Source organism: Onychostruthus taczanowskii, unplaced genomic scaffold (genome assembly GCF_017590055.1).
Source record: "Onychostruthus taczanowskii isolate IOZ18803 unplaced genomic scaffold, ASM1759005v1 scaffold3, whole genome shotgun sequence".
In the NCBI taxonomy this organism is placed as follows: domain Eukaryota; kingdom Metazoa; phylum Chordata; class Aves; order Passeriformes; family Passeridae; genus Onychostruthus; species Onychostruthus taczanowskii.
This window is the reverse complement of record NW_024500349.1, coordinates 11821498-11845077: the sequence shown is the minus strand read 5'-3', so window position 1 is coordinate 11845077 and position 23580 is coordinate 11821498. Positions and strand designations below refer to the sequence as shown.

The window sequence follows — 23580 nt, the reverse complement described above, 5'->3', positions numbered from 1 at the left end:
ATGATCTGTTGTCTCTGGTGGACACCAGGTAACAGTCTGTTGATCACTGATGGGAGCAAGAGCAACCTCCATTTGCTCATCTGTATCTTACCCTCAGTAATAGAAGTGGTGATCCCTGAAGATCTCAGTTTGGCAGCTCTGAAGATGATCTACTCTCCTTCTTAATTGCTGTTCATAGGAAACCTTTTCACTGAAATACGACAGCAGCTACAGGGAACAGTTGTTGTCACTTGAGAAATAATTATTGTTCTGTCACATGAGAGAGGGATTAATAATGATTATGTGACAGTTTAGTTAGAGGGAGTGACACATAGTCACTCACCTGGAATATCAGATAAGATAATCAGCATAAAAGCAGCTTCGTCCAGTTTGTTCCAGTGTCTTCAAGAGCTGGTACATAAGTGTCTACTGGAAACCTCATTTGAAGTTCAAATTGGAACATCCCTTGAGAGAGTATCACTTTTACTGCTGTTCTTTGTGCTATTCTTGTGGCCTTTTTTTGTAACTTTCAATTAAGGTTACATTTTCAGTCATGCTTTTACCTTGCAGATGTAATGAAGGACGTATCGGAAGACTATGTGAATGTAGCACAGATGAAGTAAATAGTGAGGATATGGATGCTTACTGCAGGAGGGAGAACAGCACAGAAATCTGCAGTAACAATGGAGAATGCATTTGTGGACAATGCGTGTGCAAGAAAAGGGAGAACACCAATGAGGTGTATTCTGGCAAATACTGTGAATGTGACAACTTCAACTGTGATCGATCAAATGGTTTAATCTGTGGAGGTGAGAGATGCTTCGGCTTTCTGCAGGAAAAGCTGGTCAGCAGCTTACAAGTCTGTCTTCTTACCTAGCAGAGTAGGGATACTTTAGGTGAAAGATCAAAACCACTTGATAACAGAGATGAGGATACTCACAGATTTAGTGATTGCAAACACTTTTCTGTTAATAAAATGGCCCTCTGGAAATGTAGCCTGTTGATGCACATTTCACCTTCCTTCAATCACAGCTCCAAGAAGGGTGTAAAGTGAACTTGACTTCTGCTGTTTATTACAGAATTACCCTCAGTTGTTTCAGTAAAGAAGGCTGAGACAACTGCCCTGAGATTGTAATGTTGTACTGCCTCATTGTAAGCACTGTGTCAATAGAGAGAATGCCCTCAGCTTATTTGTAATAGTGAGTGCTTGACTTTGGTGCTTGACAGGATACCAGTGAACTGCTTTACACTGTTCTGAAAGATAATTGAAGACTAGAATGTGCAAGATCCAGAAAAACACCTTGAGCACTTTGAGCAAGACTCTGCTGATAGTTAATTCCTGAAATCAAAAGCAATTTAAAAAACATTCAGCAGCCAGTGTCTAAATTATTTTGCTGCTTTGCATGTGGAAGTGTCTGGTAGGAGTATGACTACAGGTAGGAGTATAACTACTTTATTTTTGCAGCACAGTGTTGTCAGTGCTGCAAAAATAAAACAGAAGCCACTGAGCTCTAACTGAGTTATGAGAATACTTCATTTGTCTGATTTGCTCAGAATCCACTATTGCTCTGCAAAGGATGGGAGCAATGGTGGTGATGTTCCAGAAGACACGGTGACAGGAAAGTGTTGACTGAAACACTTCATTCATTGGAGAAGTGTAGCCAAAGACCTTTCCTTGTCATCCAGATCAGTATAAAGGCATCTTGTTTCTTGTGCAGAGAATGCAAGGAGCATGAAGTTGGGTTGGGTGATGGAGGTCAGAAGTACAGCAGCTGAACACTGGTGTCCTGTGGAGCCAAAGCTATTTGATTTTTCTGTGTTTTAAATACTCAGTTAGTGCACTCCTCATCTTTTTAAGTCTTGCTTTATACATTTGTATAGTGATAGATGTGAAGACAGGAGCAGTGAATCTATCTGTAGTGGTCTGTATCTATCTATATTTTCATATAGCAGTCAATGCATACAAGATTGTGAACTGAAGCAGTGCTGTCATGCTTCTCCACCCAGGAGATATGGTCATCACATTATACTATTCTTGATCAGATATTCCTGAGTCTTGTTATTTTGTTTATGAAAAGAAATCCAGATGTATAGGAGAACGGGAAAAAGGGGACAAATGCCTGCAAGTAGTCTTTCAAGGAGCTAGAATTTATTTTGTACCTCTTAGTTAATTCTTCATTATCTCACCGTGATTTCTTTTTCTTTTATCTACCATGAGGTGGTGAACATTTATTTCTCACTATCACAGACTTTTTTTATTAGACTTGATTTCATTGCAATGCCTTTTCGCTGCACAGGAAACGGGATCTGCAAGTGCAGAGTGTGCGAGTGTTTCCCCAACTTCACTGGCAGCGCCTGCGACTGTTCCTTGGATACCACACCGTGTATGGCATCCAATGGGCAGATTTGCAATGGAAGAGGAACCTGTGAATGTGGCACCTGTAACTGTACAGATCCCAAATTCCAAGGCCCCACCTGTGAAATGTGTCAGACTTGCCTCGGTGTCTGTGCAGAGCACAAGTACGTACCCAGAAAACCAAGTCCCAGCTTCTGTGCATTTTGAGTTTGTGATATGTGAGGATTTAAAAAAAAAAAAGCTTTTGATAGGTAAAACTTCAGCTAAGGTTTTTGCTTAAAAAAATACTACTGAAATTACTAACTTGACAGTCAATAACTAAACCTAGACCTGTGGACAGTGAAATTTGCATCCTTCCCTTTGGAAATCCAGGTTTTTAGAAACCTAGCATTTTTTGTATGAAAACTTTGAACTATGTTTAGGATTAGTGGCTAAGTGGATTCCTGTGCAACTCACTTCATGCTGAGAAAAAGCTTGGTCTTTTCAGTATAAAAATCCTGTTCAATCTGACTTTTTCAATTAATTAATCAGTGATACCCCACTGTAAAGCTCATCACTGAGTTTGTTCTTTTTAACCTGTGTGTGTTCCACTAAGTGTACCCTGTTCTTACAGTGCCTTCTCTGAGAGTATTCATTTCCCAGGTAGAGGTGTTGAAAAAGTTTGGGGTTTTTTCTTTCCTTGAAACCTGTGGGTCATTCAGGGAAAGAGGAATTTATGAAAAGGGCTTTTGTTAATCTCAAGGTATATAAATGTTCTGACTGGTACAGTGCCATGTCTTACTTTATTTTTTACCTAACCTTTATGGCAGAAGGGTTGGTTTTCTTGGGCTTTTCCCCCTGAGTTTTCTCCGTAATGTTTCTTGAGATTAAATGCTAGAAATCTTGTATGAACACATTCAAAAGCACTGCTTCCGTTTTGTTCTTGCCCAGGGACTGTGTTCAGTGCAGAGCTTTCGACAAGGGAGAGAAGAAGGAGACGTGTTCCCAGGAGTGTATGCACTTCAACATGACGCGCGTGGAGAGCCGGGACAAGCTGCCGCAGCCCGGCCAGCCCGACCCCCTGTCCCACTGCAAAGAGAAGGACGTTGATGACTGCTGGTTCTACTTCACTTACTCTGTCAACTCAAATGGTGAAGCCAATGTGCACGTGGTGGAGACCCCAGGTAGGAGCGTGATGTTGCCTGTTCCTCCTTTGTTGTTAATCGGTGCAGTTGTTGGGTTCCTCTGGTGAGTTTGGTGAGTTAAATGCATTCAGAAACAGGTGCCTGTTACCTGAGTGACAGTTGTATGTGTCTGAGTGGCTTCAGAAAAACATATGTCTCCCTAGATCTAGATTTTTCAAACCCTTGAGCTGATAGAAACAGATTCTATTTTTTAAAAACAAAAGGTAAATCAGATATGTATATTTGTTGAAACATTTCCTGTTTGCACTTGATGTACTCTAACTTACTTTATCTCTCCTGTAGCAAGGAGAGATATTTAGATAAATTTTATTATTTAGATAAATTTTGATAATTTTTTTTACTAGGCTTCTGCTACAGATTATAAACAATGGTGTCTGTGGGGTTTCATTCCTTTCTTTCTTTTCCTTAATAATTTGGGATCAGTCTACATGAAATTGTGTATTATGCTGCAAACTGCTTGAATTTTTTACTGAAAACCTTTGTTTTTACTTGACTCTGTGGTACCTTCAATAATAGATCCCAAAATAATTTAGTTTAGTTAATCCCTCGTAGATCAATCTTCTGATAGAAAAAAAAAGGTGACAACAATTCTCTGCCTCCATCAGTAATTTACCATTTATTTACCAAGAGTATTGTTAGTTTGAATCACTGGATATTGTGTCTAACAGTGGAGAATTTATGGTTCTGTACACTAGCAGTTTGTGGTCTCCTGATTCTTAAAAGCCTGATGGAAAATACACACATTAGAGATTTAGTGCTGTATTATATACTTGAGGAATTTTCAGAATTGATCATTTTGATGATCATGACTTAACACAATCCAGTGGCTAGTGGCTGTCAGAAATAAATACTGCTTCAATTCAGAATGCTTTAAATTCCATACAAAAGTAGTGCACAGTACAGAGGAGGAACTTGAGCTCTGTCTCCTAGACAAGCTATATATGCCCTGTGCTTTTGGGGCCTGACCTTTTCAAGTACACGCTTCTGCTGCCTTAGCTCAAAGGTGAATCAAGCCCATCATGCATGAGAGGCACCTTAGCTTGTGCCATCCAAGTGCTGAAGGAACAAGCTGGCCAGTAGAGCTGTGTTCTGTGGAGCAGACACTTGTTCCTTGCTGGCTCCTGTTGTGTCCCTTCCCACTTCCCTCACTCCTGCAGAGGCAGCTATGAAGACAGGGAGTCTGCAGTGTGGGGAAGCTGTGTTCTATCCACAGTTGTTCTATAGCACGGGACTTGCATTAATTTGCTTCTGAACTCCTTCAGTCTGTGCACTGAGCTCTGCAAAAGCCTTTCTTCAGTTTGTGATTATTGGGAATTTATGTTAATAGTGGAGTACGATTTTAATTTGGAGGATTACTATTTCTGTGTCAGCCACTTTAAATCACCTTGCATGTCATGACAATCTACAGCTTCCTCGTGAGGGGATGAGGAGGGGCAGGCACTGATCTCTGTGGTGACCAGTGACAGGACCTGGGGGAATGGGCTGAAGTTGTGTCAGGGAAGGTTTTTCACCCAGAGGATGATGTTAGGAAAGGTTCTTCACCCAGAGGGTGGTTGGACACTGGAACAGGCTCCCCAGGGAAGTGATCACAGCACCAGCCTGACAGAGTTCAATAAGTTTTTGCACAATGTTCTCAGGCACAGGGGGTGACTCTTGGGACTTCCCTGTGCAGGGGCAGGAGTTGGACTCAGTGATCCTTGTGGGTCCCTTCCAACTCAGGATTTTCTGTTTCTGTGTGTGGGGCCTGTTCTGCTGGTCAGCATTTGTGCTCCAGCTGCCTCAGCTTTGACTTGGAGCTCTTGCATGTTTAAATACAATTGCCAGTTATTTTACTCTTAATATTGTAAATAATTAGCTTAAGGGGTTAGCAGTGTATAGACTTTGTCTTCAGAACGGGTTGTTCTGTTGCTAAGATCAAACACAAATTAGAAGGATAAAAATAAGCTGGAATGTTACAGGATGTACATATTCCAAAAATTCTGTTATTTGAAAGAAAAGTAGTATTGGCATATCTGATACTCAAAATACTGGCTTCAGTACAAGATCAAACATTAACAGCTTCTGGATATGCATTACCTTTACCATTTTGGAAAATCATGTTTCCCGTGCTTTGTTCCCCAGAGTGCCCCAGCGGTCCTGACATCATTCCCATTGTAGCCGGTGTGGTTGCTGGAATTGTTCTTATTGGACTTGCATTATTATTGATTTGGAAACTACTAATGATCATTCATGACAGAAGAGAATTTGCTAAATTTGAAAAGGAGAAGATGAATGCCAAGTGGGATACGGTGAGTCAAGAAGGTTTTCTATGTATAAAAACTTCAGTAGTGGAGGAAAAATAGAAGATTTTTGTTCAAAGTGTTTCAGATTATAACCAGTCCTCTTGGAGAGATGTTTCTTGAGGCAGAAAAGAGAATAGTAACTCAGGTTTAAATAATATTTCAGAGAGGAAATGTGATGGTGACAGAACAGTTCAGCTTTGCAGTTCTACCACGCTTTACAGCCTATGATTAAAACGTTTATTACAAAGATGAGTCACTTCTGTAGAAAGCAAAGAAGAAAATTTTGCACTGATTGAGGAAATCTTGTAAATACTCACACAGGGTTAGTTGGGAGGTTTCCATAAAGTCACAAAGTCATGGCTGGTGCTGGTTGGTTGAAATCTCCCCAGCTCTTTGTCAGCAGAGAAGTGGGCAAGAAAAACAAGCCTGTGGTGTATAGGCTTCCATAGACTATGGAATCGCTGCCTCTGGGCAGTGTCAGGAGTTTGCTGATCAAGAGCCCCTTCATTACAGTTCTGTAGAAGTCAATGCCCCCATGTGCTTGATGAGAAAATGTCTTTTTTAAAAATTGTCCTAGGAAGCCTTTTGGCTTCATTTTAAGTTTCATTTAAGTAAATTGATTAATCTCATACTGGGAAAAAAAATTACTAACACTTTACTTTATGTACAGCATGATTCCTTTTCAGTGATAGCTGAGAATGTTGCTTTTTTTCCTGTTGAATTATTCGACATTGACCATTTCTTTTACTTCAGCAAGAAAATCCAATATACAAGAGCCCTATTAACAATTTCAAGAATCCAAACTATGGACGTAAAGCTGGTCTCTGAGTCTCAGTTTGTATCTCCTTTCATTTTCTTTCCTTTTTTCCCCCTTTGCATGTTACTTCAAACTCACTGTGTGTCACAGTCCGTTAATCACAGTTTGAGTCTTGCTCAGTGTACTACTTCTGCTTTGATTGTGGGGTTTTCAAGAATGCAGCTTGAAAATTTTTAACTGCATTTGACAGCAAGATTGCTTACTTACTAATGCTGCCAGTACTGGCTTAAACTATTCTACAAGTGATTTTTTAGTTTTTTTTCTAGATATGTGGATACATAATAGAGCAGCTCCTAGGATTGAAAAATATTTTTGGATTGTAGAGAGACACACAGGGAATGTTTTGTCTTCTACTTCTTCAAATCAGCAGTCAGTTTGCTTAAAATCAATATTTTTGCTAAGCTAGATTAGATACTCCTAAAATATCCCAGCCTATAAATATCACTGTTTTTATTGGAATAGCTCTGTGAACATGCAGAGTAGCATTACTTTTTTTTGTCAACTGCATTGGCTTATTAACCTAGTATAGACCTAGTCTGTAATTAAGGTATGAAATGCATATACTCTACTAATTTTATAATTAAATATGCACCTTATTTTTTTCATCCCTTTTTCTATTGAAACTGGCAATGTCATGGTCCTCACAACCTAGCCAGCTTTAGGGTGTCCATAGATATGGAACATTAATAGGAGAGGAGGAAATATCCTTGTCCCCTCTAGATGCATTTTTCACAGTTTCTTACTCCCTCCTAAACTCAGCCTGGGCACCTCATTTGGTTGGAGCTGCTGAGTTCAGTTCTCTGCACACCCAACACACCAAAGTAACAGCAGTATCCAGGAGAGGAAGTCAGTGAAGCACAAGATGATTTGATACCTTCTGCAGACTCTGAGATTGCCCTTCCATGAGTGCTGGAGGTGTTCTCCTTCCCTGGGACCCCCAGCTGCTGAGGAAGGAGGGAAAGGGAGGCTGAGATGGGGAATGGATGTCAGAGGAGCACTAAGAGAAAGTAAAAGTAGTGCAGAGATGAGACTAGAGGGAGGGGTATGAAGAAGTTGTGAAGTCAGCACATCCATTAAACGTCCATGGAGCTTTTTTCAGAAGCCAGAGGAAGGGAACAATCTGTATCTCTAATTTTATACTGTCTGCTGTCTCCCTTTTTCAGTGTTGCATTCAAAAGAGTTTGTAAAGGAAAAATAAGGGGAGAAAGCAGAAACTGAGAATATTTAAGCTCTTACTGTGACAACAGTTCCAAATACTTTGTGTAGCATTCCAAGCCCTTCCTGATGAAATACACTTTCCTTTTCCCTTCACAATCATTTCACTTTGCAGTGTATCCAAAATGGATTGTAAACAACATTCCTTTTGCCTGCTACATCAACCACATTCACCTCCTTTTCATTTTTCTTCCCAGAGCCAATTATTCTGGGGAGGAAATTGAGTTTTTGGTCCTTTCTAACACTTCACATACTCCATCTGGTTAAGTGTCTGTTACCCGTTCTTCTGCCATTCACTTAATTGTGTACTTTCTGTTGCATGCAGGACAAGCACCTAACAAACCATACGGTGTGTAACTTCCATTCTGTGCTCTTGTTCTCTACCCTGTGACTCTTCAGGATGTAATGTTTGGTGCTGCCATTTCTCCTCAAAAAGTATATCCTGCTAAAAGCTTTCCTGTGGTGTAAATGGAGAGATTGACTTCTGCCTTTTTGGTTCACTCAGATGTGAAGGCTAAAAGTGTGAAAGGGTGTGGTTTGGGTTTTTTAAACATGTCTTTACAATTTTTGGTATTCATAGAAATATTAGAAGTCTGGGGAGAGAGGGAGTGGGTTTATTCTTATGGACCACTGGAAAGGAGGAGGTCAGAATTGTCAAAGTAGGTGAGCCATGAGATGTAAAACAAGGTCCTGCTTTTCCCTACAGATAAGATTTTCTGGTGGTATTACATTATTGCCATAGCCTCTCATTTAGATGAAGAGATGCCTTGTAATGTCAAGGCAGCAAAGTCATCTGAAATCCCATTATATGAAAATTACACTGTAGTGGATTCCCTTGAGGTGTGTGCATACACAAATTAACTTAGTGCAGTTTGTGTGACCCTTCCCCTCTCCCACAGCCATTGTCCACACTCGGGCTGGGGCTCTGTGGTGAGGGAACTGCAGCACCGTGGAGTTTGCCATGGACCAGGTACTCAGCTGTTTCCCTGGTGCTGGCCCATGGTGGTGCAGATGATGCCACAGCATCCCAGGGCTCAGTGCTCAAGGCAGCTGGGTCAAACAGAGTTCTCTTTGCCCAGGTTCTACCCCAGTCAGCCATAAAAGCTTTGGTGCACTCATGCTTGTAACAAGTCTAAGGATAAATTTCTTCTGGACTGAAAAGCTGCATCACAAATTTAAAACACAAAGCTGCTATCTGTAGTGAATGCCATTACCACTCCTGCATGGGAATAGCTTGGGCATTGCTAAGCATCTTCAAACAGACTCCAAATTCAGTCATCTTGAATTTCACAAGTGATAAACACATTTATATTAGACACTAATACTAAAATTAAAGAAATTTAAGTCTGTAGTAGTTTGGTTAGCCTTATTTTCAGCTACTGGTTAAAATGAAAAAAAAAACACAAGCAGTTCAAAGTGCTCAAAATTGCAGGGACTTGTTCTTCTCCTGAGTTGGATTTTGTGCTGTAATTTACCTTGCTGCTGAATGATGGACGCACTCTAGGTGTGGGAGTGGAGATGCCGTGCTTTCAGTCCCTTTCCTGAAAATTGCTGTGTTCAGTGAGCGCTGGTTTGTGACCCAAGGATGGAGGGGATGGATGGATGGATGGATGGACGGACGGACGGAGGGACGGATGTCTGGGGGTGGGGGCGCCCTCTGGCGGCCTTGCGGGCTCGGAGCGGGCCCCGCTGCTGGGAAGCGGCGCTGGACCCCAGCGGGGGCTCCATAGACACAGCCTGCTCTTGAACAGCGTGTGCATGAGTTTAGCTCTGTTTCTTACGGTGCCTTCGGTCTTAAACCCACTATGGAGGTAATTTCAGTGACTGCTGAAACACTGAGCCCCTGCAGCAAATGGAATAAGAAGGTTAATTGAACACGGATCTATTCTGTGTAATAGTTTCATCTTCATGCAACGCTGGACTGAACTGGTGTCCTCTGAGCAGCCAGTCTAGCTGCAAGTGAATATTGTTGCAAGAACACAGCTTTTTAGTCTCAGTTGAACGTACTTTTAAAAGTACCCCCATCTTTATTTTGCTCAGTATTTCACTGACTCTTATATGTAGTTACTGTTTGTTAATTTTAATTTTGGTTTTAGTGTGTATGGAGTTTTCAGTTGTAGGGGCATGTGGCAAGTGTGTTTTCCCTAAGTCTGCATGCTTATGAACCAGTGTATTCTCTGCAGTGCCATGAAGAAGAGGGGGCATTTAAAATCATACTATTTGTCTAGGACAGCAAGTTTGAATCCCGTGTTTTAGTGGCCAGTTAAAAAGCTGGAATGCTTCTAATGTCTGAAAATGTACCCTCTGCCAGCTGTGAGGGGCCCTGAGCGAGGGGAGTGTCATGTTGGATACTCATTTGTGGATATTTATTCTCATGAAGAGCTGTCTGCAGGAGACGCTGCCAAGCCAGGCCCAAGGCAGGGTGGTTGGGTGGGGCTGGAGCTTTACCAGAAGAGAGCAGGGAAGGAACCTGCAGATCCATCAGGTGCCTGTGTTGCAATTATAGGCAGTAGAGCCTCAGGAGCCATTTAGCTGATCAAAAGTCAGGTTGGGTTAAGCTGAAGAGTTGTGAATATTGACTAAATCTCCGTTATTTGTAATGGGAACTGAGACACTGACCTGACGTGGGGAGACAGCTAGTCAAGTGCTTTATCCAGTGACCTAAATCCCACTGTGTGCTTCTGAGAAGTGCAAGTAAAGGGAAGGCAGGACAGAGTTTCAATATCCTTGTAGGGCTTATGCTAAATCAAGACCATGAAAACTCCAATTCTGACTTCTCTTTAAAAAGCAGTATAGTAAAAATTTTGCAATCTTGTTACACAAATTGTATGTTAAGCCTGATTTCAGGTTCAAATTAGTTCTATGAGTAGCACCTAGCAAATTTCCAAGTTTTATTCCTTACCTTTAGACCCATTCCTAGGCTATGTGGTAGAAGTTATCTCTTTTACAGCTAGAAGGTGTGAGTGTATACCCCCTGTGTGTGCTGGGGGGAGTCTGTTCTGTAAAATGTTGGAGGCTAACAGCACAAGTGTTACATAATGCCTGGCCATGGAGGAGCTGTACAATAACTTATAGTCTGCATATGATGCAGCCTCTTATGCTTACAGACTTCCTCTGCATCATAAACTTTACCGGTTTATATTTATATTTTTAAGAATTCTCCATTAAAGCTTGTCAAGGAAATAAGCAATGTACATTGCCAAGAACTTTGAGGGATAAAGAGACACTTCAGTACCAGATTAAATCCCTCATCCCTGGATGTTCTTCCCATTTTGTTTGCATGTTACTATTGCAAACCTTTTGCTAAAAATATTGATTAATTAGTCTGTCTGAGAACTAGCCACATTACATGATTTTCCATTATTTAAAATTTAAAAAAACCCAACCAAATGTTACTCCTCATCCCCTCCCAGACCAGTAGGTGATACACTTCTACTCAAGAGAGCATTTGCCTGGGAACTGATGGAAGGGGGAAGGGACTTTTGCTGTCACACTGTATTTGTGAAGCACAGCCAGCACTGAACACCCAGCTCCTCCTTCACCTCAGGTGACATTGACTCGGATCTTGAGAAGACTGACCATAGAGCTTTGACTTCCATTGTCTGGCAATCCAGGTTCTGGCTGGACAAGTCTCTTGGATCTAGGCAAGACTGGATGTGCCTCCTTGCTCTCTGCATGTTAGGGAAGCTGGCTGTGAGGAGAAAAACCCTTTTGCTGTGAGAGGAAACATGGGAGCAGCTGCAGGGGCTCCCTCAGCACCCCACTGTTGTTGGGGTAGACCAGTTATCCATCCTCTGCTGGGCCTTGAAAACAGGAGGCATCAAACTTCCCAGGAACCATGATGAGAAAATTTCACACCAAGTGAGGTTCTTGCTTGCCTTTGGCACTTTCTGTGGTATTCCAAGCTGTTTTTCCAGGTTTATGACCCTGAAAAATAGGCACCTGTTTGTGCATCCTATAATTGAGTGTAGGAGAAATTGGTGTAACCTGAAATATTGTAAATGGAGTTGAGTTAATGTGGTTGTATAGCCCATCTCAGATCGGGGTGAAGGTCAGAGATTCCTCCACTGCTGCTGAAGGCCAGATACAGCCCTGGCCAGGGCAGCACTCGAGCTGACATCTGCACTGAGCTCAGTTTTCTCAGGAATCAGTTGTGTATGCACAGAAGAGCTTCATGCTGGCAGACAGCGTTCAGGCTGTGCCAAGAGCTCAGAGCTGCAGCTCCAGCAGTTCTAGCAGTGGTCTTTTCTCCTGTGAGGATTTATGTGTTAATTTCGAGATCAAGCTGTTCATCTGAGGTGTGCAAGGATGTCATAAATGGAGTAAGATGTACTGAGATAGAAGGAAACCTGGGGGAAAAGGAAGCTTAAAATAAGCTTCATTTAGACAGGTTTTAAATCTCAGCAAGAGAGATGTAAGCAATTGTTCTGTAGGCTTGTCTCATAACGATAGAAATAATTGTTTTATTACAGCATCTGCACCAGTACAAAAGTTTCTTTGTTTTATCTGTACATTTTGCCCTTATGGTGGTTGGGGAGACCTGCAGGAATAAAATGAAAATGACAAGTACTGAATGCTCACTATAAATATTGACTGTGTATTAGCAAAATACTAGAAGTCTTTCCACATTGTTTCTAGAATTCAATTACAATGTAAGATAAGCTATTTAAATGTTTATTATAGCAGAATGTGGTCTGTGGTCAGTCCTGGTGTCAAACAATTTTGTTTACAATTCTGTTCTTGTCTATAAAATGCCCTGGGGCTGCAGAGCCCTGGGTGATGGCTCAGCCCCGAGGTTCAGCTGCCTCCAAGGAATTCTGTGGTGCAAATGGAACAGGATCCTGCTAACCCTTTGCTTTATTTATTAGCTGTGCATGCCTTTGTTCAAGCTGCTAGAAGGAAAACTACTTTGACTTAAGCTGTTTGTGTGTACAAACAAAGCATTAATGGGTAATTTCTTACGCTAATTTTTATGCTTCTTGCAAACAAGTATCTTTTTTCATATCTTTAAATGTTAATTTCTTTTTTCTTTTCCTAGGGTGAAAATCCTATTTACAAGAGTGCAGTGACGACTGTGGTCAATCCTAAATATGAGGGAAAATGAACACTGCTTGTATAACTTCACAACACTGTATGCAGTATAGCAACTTTTGTAGTCACAATAAGATAGATTTAGGGCAAGCTGCAGTGATTTTACTAATTAATTACATATAGGTTTGTTTTCCTGTGTGAAAATATGCCGTATGTAATTGGGGTTTTTTTTTTATTTTTTTTTTTTTTTTTAATTTTTTTTTTTTTTTTTTTTTTTTTTTTTTTGCAAATAAGAGTAATTGGTGCCGGAGGTTGGACAAAAAAAAAACTTGAGACTGTGTAGCCTAGTCAGCCCAGGACACATGGTGCCTTTTTGACCTTTCCCATTCCCATGCTGTGAATCCAGGTCTTGTGCAGGGCGTGATGCTGCATGGCATGACTGGGAGGGAAGGGGTTAAAGCAATCAGCATGAGGGCTCTGCCTAGCCATTTAGTATTAAACTTTTTAGCTTTACAGGGAAATCAGGGCTTGAGTTTGCAGATGTAATTAAACTCATGTAGCATGGAGCTGGTGGTTAATTGGTCTTTGACTTGCTAGATGTGTGATTAAGTGTTTGGTAAGTTGAGTAAGCTGGAGGGGAGCAGTGTAAAAGACTGAAAAGCGTGTGCATACTTATCTTTGATTTTCAAGTTTCATATTGCCAGGTTATGGTTAAAATGAAAAGTTTTGAGAAGAATGTTAAGAAGGAAAAAAATAGCTTTAAAACATGTGCCATTACTGAAGAAGTTGCTGACTGGTAACTTACTTAGTTTTCCTTTGTAAATTCAAGCCCTGGGTGACAGTATCATGAAGTACCTTACCAAGACATCCTCAGATCACCTAAGGGCCTTACGTGATGCTGTGTCTTTTATTCTGTAATGTTTCTTTGCTTTCAAGCCTGGTGCTTTGTCACCTTCTAATCTTTTTAATGTATTTGGTTGCCATTCTTTTTGTAATATTTTTGTATCAACACAAGCTTTTTTTTCTCCTCTTTTTTTTTTTGAGCAGTCTTAGCTGTAAATTTGCATTGACCCCATAGCTGAGATTGCATAGTTTGTCATGTGATGAGTCACACATCATTCTTGACATGTGCCATGTATATTTGCCTCTGACCATTCAAAGTGCATCATAGTCATATTCTTGTTTTAAGTGCCTTTTTATTTTAACAGATGTTCACTTTTTACAATGCTATTACTGAAGTTATTTATTAAATAAAAGTACCTTAAAATACTTGATCTTGTCTCTCTATCTTGTAGAAGTTATTATTCAAAATCCTGAGAACTGTGTCTCTGCAAGGTAGTAATTGTAATAATACCAAATATGCCCTGGAAGGAGTTAATGTCACACAGGAATCTGACCTTTAGGAGCACTGACCCCTGTGCAGTGTTAGCAGTGCTCCCAAATTAGGCCAATATTTAATTACATGTTCATTAACCTGGTTGTATCCACTTATTATATTACATGTTCTGCACTTTCCTTAACAAATCTGGTTTCAAAATGTTTTTCTGGATTTTGTGGCTGCTTTTCCATAGAGATGCTGAAGGCTTTGAATTTAAGTGGCCCATTAAGAGAGCTTTTCTAAACCTTTGTCTGAACTGGGTTTCCTGGAGAGGCTTCCAGACAGATGGAAGCTGCTTAATATCTGCAAGTGAACAGTTGCTTAAATGGGAGAGAACAGCTGCCATCCTGCAGGATTACATTCAAGACAAGTGCCACAGATTGTGGGATTTGCTTTAACCAGGATTGCATGATGCAGCTAAGAGAGAAGATGTAGTTCAAGTAGGATAAAATCTGGATGCTGGGAACCAGGAGTAGTTGTGAATCCTCCTTGGTTTGTAAACAGTGTCCTCAGGTGCTTACCTGAATTCTGGCAGCTGACAGAGCAGTGAACTCTCACAGTCAATAGCAGTGCATCGACACAGAAGACTCTGATCCCACACGAGCCACGTGTAAGATCCCAGCAGTTTCTCTGTTTTAAAATAAATACAGTTTATATACCCATTGTCTCTCTCTCCTTAATCCATCCATCTCAACTCCTGTCTAGTAACTAAAGAGCTAAGCTACAATTGTTTTATGGCAGTTGTAATAATCAGAGTTTCTTATCCTGATAGAAACTAACAACAAAAACGCAAGTCAGCTAAAGAAAATAATTCTCTGTAATCACGTGGTTTATTAATTAGCTAATTTTGCAATAGTATGTTGAGCCTCCTACCTTAAAACTACCTCTAAGTCTGCTTGGAAAGTAGTGTAAGCACAGACTTGAGCACCTACACATGAGGAATCTGGACTGATAAATTGATGCTCTGGGGATGCTGATGGGTTTTTTCCTTTTCTGCAAAAGCTACAATGTAACCTTTTCTGTAACAAGTAAAAATTCCTTCTCAGAGGAACATAGAATATAAGTAGGATAAAAAGGAGAAGCTTTTAATTAAGTAAAATACTGATGAAGTAGAGATGGTGAGTATGTTCTAGCTACACACTTCTATTTAGAAAGTGTTTTTCAAGCACTTCTGATTTTCTTTTTGAAAAATCAGTTGCTGCCAAGGCATTTATCTAGCAGAAAGAAAATATTTGTTAGCAGCTATGAATACAACTATCAGAACACAGATTGCTGCAACGTAACTCCAGTGAATGTTCATTAATGATAATAAATACATTAACCCCATCTCAATAAAATTTATAAATTGCAGATTACAAAAAACACTGTAGGACATAATTTTAAAGTACTTGGGAATGTTTTTAATGAGGGTGCTGACATAGCATGGTATCAGAATAATAATACAATCAGAATAATATCAGAAACTCTAGAAATATGACAATTGTTAGTCAGACCATCTACTAATGCCTAATTGCAAAATCGGAAAATAAAATTTATTCAAGGAGGTAACTATAAGTATGTTTGAATGGAGCCACCAAATTTTTCTTGGTTACCAGAGAACCTGTTCAAGGAAGATTTTAGAAAGATTACACAAAGAGAAGGCTGGATTAAAAAGCCAGTAAAAGCAGCTGATCAAAGATGTCCTTGAAAAAGCTGAAAATATAAAAGAAATTTAAACATTAGAAGTATGTTAGGTCCTTGTGAAGGGCACAAGAAATAATAAATACACTGTAAAAAGAAGTCTGACATCAAGATTAAGAAGGACAGTTGGAATAAAGAATTGATGGAATATGTAAACTCATTCTTTGCTTATATATTTCTAATGGAAGAGTTTCATGAGACAGCCAACTTAACATTCCCCAGCAGAGGGCAAATACCAGAGAAATTATTCAAAATGGAGTGTCAACAGAATGTTCTAGAGAGATATCAACAGAAGGAATAGCAGCAAAGTACCAAAAGCCAATGCTAATCATTTGAGAAGGCTTAAGGAACTCAAGGATGAGTGCCTGGTCTCATTGCCATATGAATGGAAAATGGCTAACATACATAAGTCTCAATTTTTAGGAGGCTTTCTGGGACTCAAAATTTTAAAAAAAGAGTTACCCAGATGTTTCTACATCTGACAGGAATTATAAGTGGACACAGGGATAAGTGTGACATGTGGTGGAAGATCAGCATGGGCAGAGGGGTGTCCTATCTCACAAATGTGAACTTTGAGGGAATCAACAACATGCAAAGAGATCATTTCATACAACTGGACTTCCAAAGCCTTCTAGTAATGCTTTGCATCAATGACCATTGCAGAAACTTCCAGGGGATGTGAAGAAAGTCTTCAAAAGAATAGACAACTATTGAGGCAGAAGGTTAAAAAGCACGTCATAGGAGCTCAGTTACCAGTTCTCTAATCTGAGGGCTGCCATGGGTGAGTCTTCAACCTGCTGGCAGCAGCCTCTGTGCAGTCCAGGACACCACTGGCCACCTTTGCCTTGGGGGCACTGAGTCACTGCCTGGTCCTTGTGTTGTCACCAGGACCAGCAAGGTCCTTCTGCAGGGCAGCTTTCCACACACACTGGGCCCCAGGGTGTGCTGCTGCTTGGGGTTATTCCTCCCCAGGGGCCAGTCTTGGCCCTTCCCTTTATTGAATGTCAAAAGGTTTCTTTCATTCCCAGTTTCTTTCCACTCCCAGTTCCCAGGTCCCCCTGTAATGAACCAGCCACTCCTCGCAGTTGTGTTGGTCTCTGGAGGTGCTGAGGGTGTGCCCCACCCTTCAGGTCATTCCAGGGGATGCTGAACTGGGAGGGGTCCAATGTCAAGCCCTTGGATCCACCACTGGCCTCCAGACTGGTGCCACCAATCGCAGCCCCCTCAGCCCTGGCATTTCAGGCAGTTTTCAACCATCTCACTGCCTTCTTGTCTGCCATAAACTCCATCACCCTGTCTGCAATGATGTTGTGGCAAACAGTGTCAAAACCTTTACTGGGGGGAGATAACATCCACTGCTGTCCCCTAGGAAACCCAAATCCATACATTTAAATCAAGATAAAGGGTACAGATCAGTCATTAACTGCATGTAACCAGGGACAGTCCCTGAACTACCTGGTACCTACTCAGGAAAGAAGATACAGACCATCAGTGTAATGCTCAGTAACAGTCAGTAAAACATGCAGCATAAGTAGGGATTACTAGAAAAAGAGTAAAAAGCAAAAGAGAAAACAGTAATTTTTTTTTTTTAAAAAAAGGACTGGTGTAACTAAATCTTGAGTATCACTTCAGATTCAGCCTTCACAGCAAAAATAAAGTAAAACGAGAAAAGACACAGAGGAGGATGACATAACAAAAGTTGCACACCAGTTTCTGTAAGGGAATACTAAATACAAAGGGATTTTCAGCCTGGAAAAGACAGCAAGGATGCCATAATGACTTACTGTGAGAGGCAGTGGAGAAGGCAAATAGGGGAAGACAAAAGAGTTATCAAAGACAGCCCCAAGAAATAAATGTAAGGTACATCTTCCCATAACCCATAAGTTGCAAAAGATTCTGACATATGTGGGTAGCACATATTTAAAATGAGCAGATAAATTCACAAAAGAGGAATTCATCATGGGGTATTAGCTGCAGAACCTAGTAAATATTGCTGAAGTTGAAATTTGAGATTATGCCGGGAAGAATCAATTTTTTTTTCTCTACACATTTGCTTGTGAACACAGATGGAGAGAGGGCACTGGATTATAAGAACCCTTAATGTGACCCAGGAAGGTGAGAAACCTTTATGTTCTTTGGTATTGACCATTCATGTCCCAACACTGGCCAGCTGTAAGGGCCCCAGCTTCTTACAGACCTTTCCAGTTTGATTCCAATCTTGTAAGCAAATGCTTTCAGTTACCTCCTGCACTTTCTTTTCTATCACAAGAGAAATACTTTGCAGCAATAATTAGAAGTAAATTACATTTACTATTTTAAAATATGAATCAAAAGAAATAATAAACTTATTTCAATAAGGCTGTCTGCCCTGCTCTTTGTGTCATGCTAATAGGCTCATCAAAACATCCCTTCCAGAACAGAAAACAACAAATTCTTTTAATTTCCAGGCTCTCCACTGATGTACAGCTAGAGCACTTTCCCATAAATCTCTCAAACAGCAGTAGGATGTAGTGTGTATTAAGAGATCTGGGAGCGTTGCAGAAGAGACTCCTGGCAGTAAGAGACGCTTCACTTTAGCGTGATACATCACAAAAATCTATCCAGGCTGTTACCAGCACCTGATGAAGGAGACACCCCCAGCCCACTGCTTCACGTTCAATTTTTTCAAAAATTTCATGATGCATGAATTCTCCTACCAGAACAGAAAGTGCAGCCATTTTAAGGTAGTTTACAGACCCTGGAGTTACCGAAGCCACCTCTAACTTGGAAGCATCCAAGTACATGTTACATTTCTGTAAGAACTGGTGCTTCAGTGAAATGATCCAAGTGCCAATTCATTTAATCCCCAAACTGAAATACGGTCATTCTCTGCTTCTGTTTGAAATATTGTCTACACTGAGCAAACAAAACACTAAAAATAAAATTTTATGTCAGTTATTTCCTCTCACTGGCACCTTCATCCATACAGGATCCAGAGCCCTGAGCCCTCCCTGGGTGTGGGCAAGTATGATACAGCTCAGTGGCTGGAGAGCACCAGAGTAAGAGTTTAGATGGACTCCATTCCTTGTTGAAGCTGGATCACTGTGCAGTCAGAAACCTGGAAATCTTTTGGACAGTTGAAAATCAGGAAGGCATGTTACTCTACAGACAGGTAATTATTTAACATGTTTTATACAAATTTTATATTTTAACAAGTCCAGCTTTTGCTGGACTGCTCTCTTTCACTTGGGCACCTCAGTTTTTTGTGGAACATTCTGCCTTAAGTGCCAAAGCAGGCAAGATCTGACCTTGGCACTGAATTCAGGGTCCTGCATAACATTGACCATCAGGTTTTCCTCAATTGATTCCTTTTGAGATAGAAAATTAAAATGAAAACGACCTATTTTAATTTTTCATTGGCAAGGAACACACCACAAAGCTGACAAATACTCAGCTGGAATTACTTGGCAGAACAGTTAATTCCATATTTATCTCATTTTGTAGTAAAAAATATATTTCTGTAAAACTACTAACTTGCAGATCTCAGCTCTGCCAGCATTATAATTGCTATTAATAAATAGGGTACCTTCAGCACTGCTCAAAAAAAACCCCAAAAGGTTGGTTTGCATCTTATGTTCTGTAAAACAAGAGTGAGCAACATCAGCTGTATTTTCTTCCCTTAGCATTAGCAGGGTAATATTATAGAAAACTATCTGATATAAAACTGATATTGTCCCCTATATTCTTTTAAAACACTAGCACAACTGTTGGTTTTAAAACACTTGCACAACAGTAGCTCCATTGCAGTTTCCTGGAAACTCTCCACAGTTTCAAGAATGACAATAAATTATCTGTCCCAGCAGCTCCTTGACCAGCCCATTTGTTCTGTACCTTTCCCAGACAATCCTCAGCTCACAGATGAGCATTCTGCTCGTGCACATGCAGACTGGGGCACTACCTGTGCCCTTGTAGTACATTTTGTAGTGTAACAAGGTTAATATTTCTTTCCTGTTATCTGAAGCATCCCATCAGTTTCATTCGAGTTTAATAAAATCAGAAAGTCGGGCAAAAAATAGTATAAAATTTTTTTTTTGAACCAAGCTTTTCCTGCTCTTGGAAAATAAATCAAAGATTTGTTATTTATTTCAATAGTTCCCAAATAGATATTATCAGAATTTATAGTCTATCAACAGTTTTACAGCAAAATGGTTTCTTATAACTACAATATTTATAATCAAATTTTCATATTAAGTTCATATACTAAAATGTCACTAGCCACATAACAACTGCAGGGAGTAATTAAGAGTTATATTTAGATATAAAACATGTCCTAGCCAACACCTAAATCACAGCACAGTTTTTCAGAGGCTTGCAGAAGGAAGGCAGCTGCAGCTGAGCAGAGAAGATGAATACAGCCCATAAGTGTTCTGCATCTTCAGTAGAACTGCAGGGACACAAAACAGCAATGACTGCAGTGAAGAGAGCACAAAGGAAAAGTCTACATAAAGCAGCTCTGCCTCCTGTGCCTTAGAACACTGGTCTTCAAAGGTCAAAGTTGGCTGCAACATCACAAAATTGTATTTCAAAACTCATTGAGAACTTTCAGGTAAATTTGATTAATGTTAAAAATACTTCAGTACATATTTGGATCATTAACTTTATTTTTTCTGTTCTATTAGTTAAATTCCAAATTAGAAAGAGACTGAGGCACCTACCAAAAAAAGAATTTAGAATCCCCTGACTTGTCTTCCCATCTTGTCAGGGCAAAAGACTCTTAAGGCTAATTATCTTTTATTGATAATTATCTACATAGATCAGTTTAGAATATTCACATTTCATCTGACATATTCCAAATCACACCCAAGTGCCAATAATATTTATTTTCAGTTAAAATAAAAATGAAAAAATAGAAAATACTTTAAGTATCCATCCTAGGACTGTCTACCAAAGCCATAATTTCTACTGACTGTACATGCAGATGAATGCCCACAGAGGGTTGCACCCTCTGACCCCTGTGCACTTGGCTGTTCTGCTGCAGAATTCCTCACTTGCTGCAGGTCTTTCAATTTTTCTTTCAGACTTGCTACTAAAATTCTTTTCAGCTGATATCCTTTCTTCCCTACAGGAAATGAGAGATATGTTACTCAATTTAAAGTTTTACAAGCTTTTGCAATGTAAGATTCTAAGCTAGAGTGCTTACTGTCTTTGCATTCTCATAGTAAATACAGTATACTGAGATTAGTCACATAAAATATTACTATTAAAAATATTTAAAGTGAAAAAAGTCTATAAAAAAAGGAAAAAAGTCTATAAGCCAAAACATACTATGACAAGGATATAATGCAAGTATGTAACATCCTCTCTCTGTACAGCTTAGAGAATAAAAGCAGCTAATTCCTACCTGCTGAAATTTATAGCTTTGATAACATTTTCCATGTATAGTGACAATCTACTATTGCAGACATAGATCAGAAATTTATTTTTATGCATCTTTAACTAATATACTCCCAGGTTATCAGTTTTTTAATGTTTTTTATTTAAAAATGCTTAAGTAGCTCTCAGACAATCTAAAACAACATTCCTCCGTGTCAGAAGTTCAGTCAATGTCCTTTGTCACCTATGTCAAAACAGATATTCCCTTCAACTTCCTTTTCTTCACGTCTCAAGGGAAAGAATTCTAAACATTAAAAATTGCTAAAAATAATTTCCATGTTTATAAAAATCCAGCCCTGCACTCATAGTCCTGGGAGATATGAATGTCTCCATGATTCTCCTCCATGGACACACATGAATAAATAATCCAGCATCAGGCTGCAGCTGTGTGTTGCCATTTGTGCTGCCTGCTTGGCTGCCTGCCAGACCCAGGCTTTCCTGCAGGTCTTTCAGATTTCATTCCAAAGCTGCAAGAAGTCTTCACTGGTTTGATAGCTCCTTTAGCTGGAAAACTACATTCATCTTTTTCTTTAAAAATTGAATCCTAACAGATGCATCTCGAGCTTAAAGCTTATTTTATGTTTACGTTATTTTATGTTGCAAATAACATCCATGATAAATTATTAGCCTATGCTGTGAGTGACATTGAGAAAGAAATGTCTAAGATGTGAAAAGAAAACTTACATTTAAACAATAGCAAAATTAAAAAGTGCATAAGGAATGGAAAACAATAGCCTTTCTATTATCTTGTTAACTCTTCCCTCCTGAATGTGTTGTACTTTATATTTAAGCCCTTCGAAACACAGATTATCTTCTTGTTTTTATCACAATACAGCTGCGATTCTCATTCCAGCCTCCAGATCACAATAAATTATTTTCCCACCTTACACATTGCAATGGCAAGAAGGAACAATGGTCAGACAGAGGCATGGGGATGAGTTCCTGACTCTAATTAAGCCAATTACCAAATTCCCATTACCTGTGCCCGAGTCCGGCGCCAGCCCTCAAGTGCAGAGAGTTACCGAGCGCGGCCTGGGCCTCTGCCAGGGCTGCCTCAGCAATGGAGCTGGGGACAAAGCTGAGCAAAGAGCTGGGCCAGAGCCAGTCCCTTCTGCCCAGGCAGTGTGAGAGAGCCAGTCCCTTCTGCCCTGTGAGTGCCCAGCCCCTGCTGGGCTCTGCTGAGGGTCTGGTTTGCCCGGCCGTGGCCTCGCTGCCCCGCTGAGCTGTGCCCTGCCATGGCCTCGGGCCTGCACTCCTGCCTGGAGCCACCGCGCTGTGACTGAACCTGGCTGCTGCTGCCAGCCCTGGCTCTGACCTCACCTCAGCTTATGCCTCATCATTTTGCATTGCCTTGTGCTCTGGACTGTTTGGTGACACCAACAGCCATAACCTGACCGGCTCAGGTTGCCTTGCCCAGCTTCTGTGGGATTGTGCCCCTGTCAGTATCTCCAACCACCTTGCTGTCATTGCCACCTCCCAGAGGGCCTCCCTGTTATCCTCTTATTGCAAAAGCTCCAGACTTTCTTGGTGATATCTCACAGGCAGCTCCTCCCTGTTCTGACTCCTTCTTCCTCACAACACAGCCAACAAACTCTAACTAACTTTTTGACAAGCCAACCTACTCTTTTATAATACCCCATCCTAACTGGATCTAGCTGTGGCATATTAAGGGCAGGCCTGTTCCTAATTATTGGTAATTAGTGCAGCTGTAGCTCCTTAGGGGTGAAATTACCTTCATCACTATCTCTATTCTCCTACTTTCCATCCATCCACACCTCCCCATGTGGAAAAGTCTACTCCTGCTGCTCCTTGACATGCATAATCTCCTCGTCCTTCATCCTTATACTTCCTTTCTTTTACCTTCTTCCAGTTTTTGATGCCATTGATCATTCTTGCCTTCCTGGCATTCTACACCTACTAGACTTGATGGGATTTTTGCTCCAGCTCTTTTCAAGACTGTTCTTGTAGTTGATCTTTTGGTGAGTAGTTTTGCTCTCTCCCCACTTTCATTATTCCCCTGGGCAGTATCTATAGCCTTTTGCTCATCTTGCATTATGCTGTCACTCCAAGCAATTTTATCACCTGACACATCCTCAGTTATCATCTCCATGCTGATGACCAACAAATCAAGCTCAGCATCATTACTTGTTCTTCTAGCAATATTCTCCATCTGTCCTTCTCTCAAATTATGTCATTTCAATGTTTTATCAGCTTTAACCAAACCTGAGAAAAATAATTAGTATCTT

At 40.4% G+C, this 23580-nt stretch overlaps 1 protein-coding gene and 1 long non-coding RNA gene across 3 annotated transcripts in view; one reads left to right on the top strand and one right to left on the bottom strand.

The window, feature by feature from the left end:
* Positions 1 to 14133, top strand: part of ITGB1 (integrin subunit beta 1) — a 43431-nt gene extending 29298 nt beyond the window's left edge. The window contains exons 12-17 of one of the 2 annotated variants that reach the window (XM_041408438.1): positions 550 to 788; positions 2277 to 2499; positions 3266 to 3498; positions 5641 to 5807; positions 6555 to 6635; positions 12872 to 14133. In XM_041408438.1, the coding sequence (XP_041264372.1) occupies positions 550 to 788; positions 2277 to 2499; positions 3266 to 3498; positions 5641 to 5807; positions 6555 to 6629 (937 nt within the window). In that variant the 3' untranslated portion in view covers positions 6630 to 6635; positions 12872 to 14133. The remainder of the gene's footprint in view (positions 1 to 549; positions 789 to 2276; positions 2500 to 3265; positions 3499 to 5640; positions 5808 to 6554; positions 6636 to 12871) is intronic. The other variant, XM_041408439.1, reaches the window with a different exon arrangement.
* LOC121337959 lies at positions 8497 to 14889 on the bottom strand. The gene is made up of 2 exons (XR_005952964.1): positions 14764 to 14889; positions 8497 to 9676 (listed from the first exon to the last, which is right to left on the bottom strand). It is a non-coding gene; the product is annotated as an uncharacterized LOC121337959 (long non-coding RNA).
* Between the last annotated feature and the right edge of the window lie 8691 nt (positions 14890 to 23580).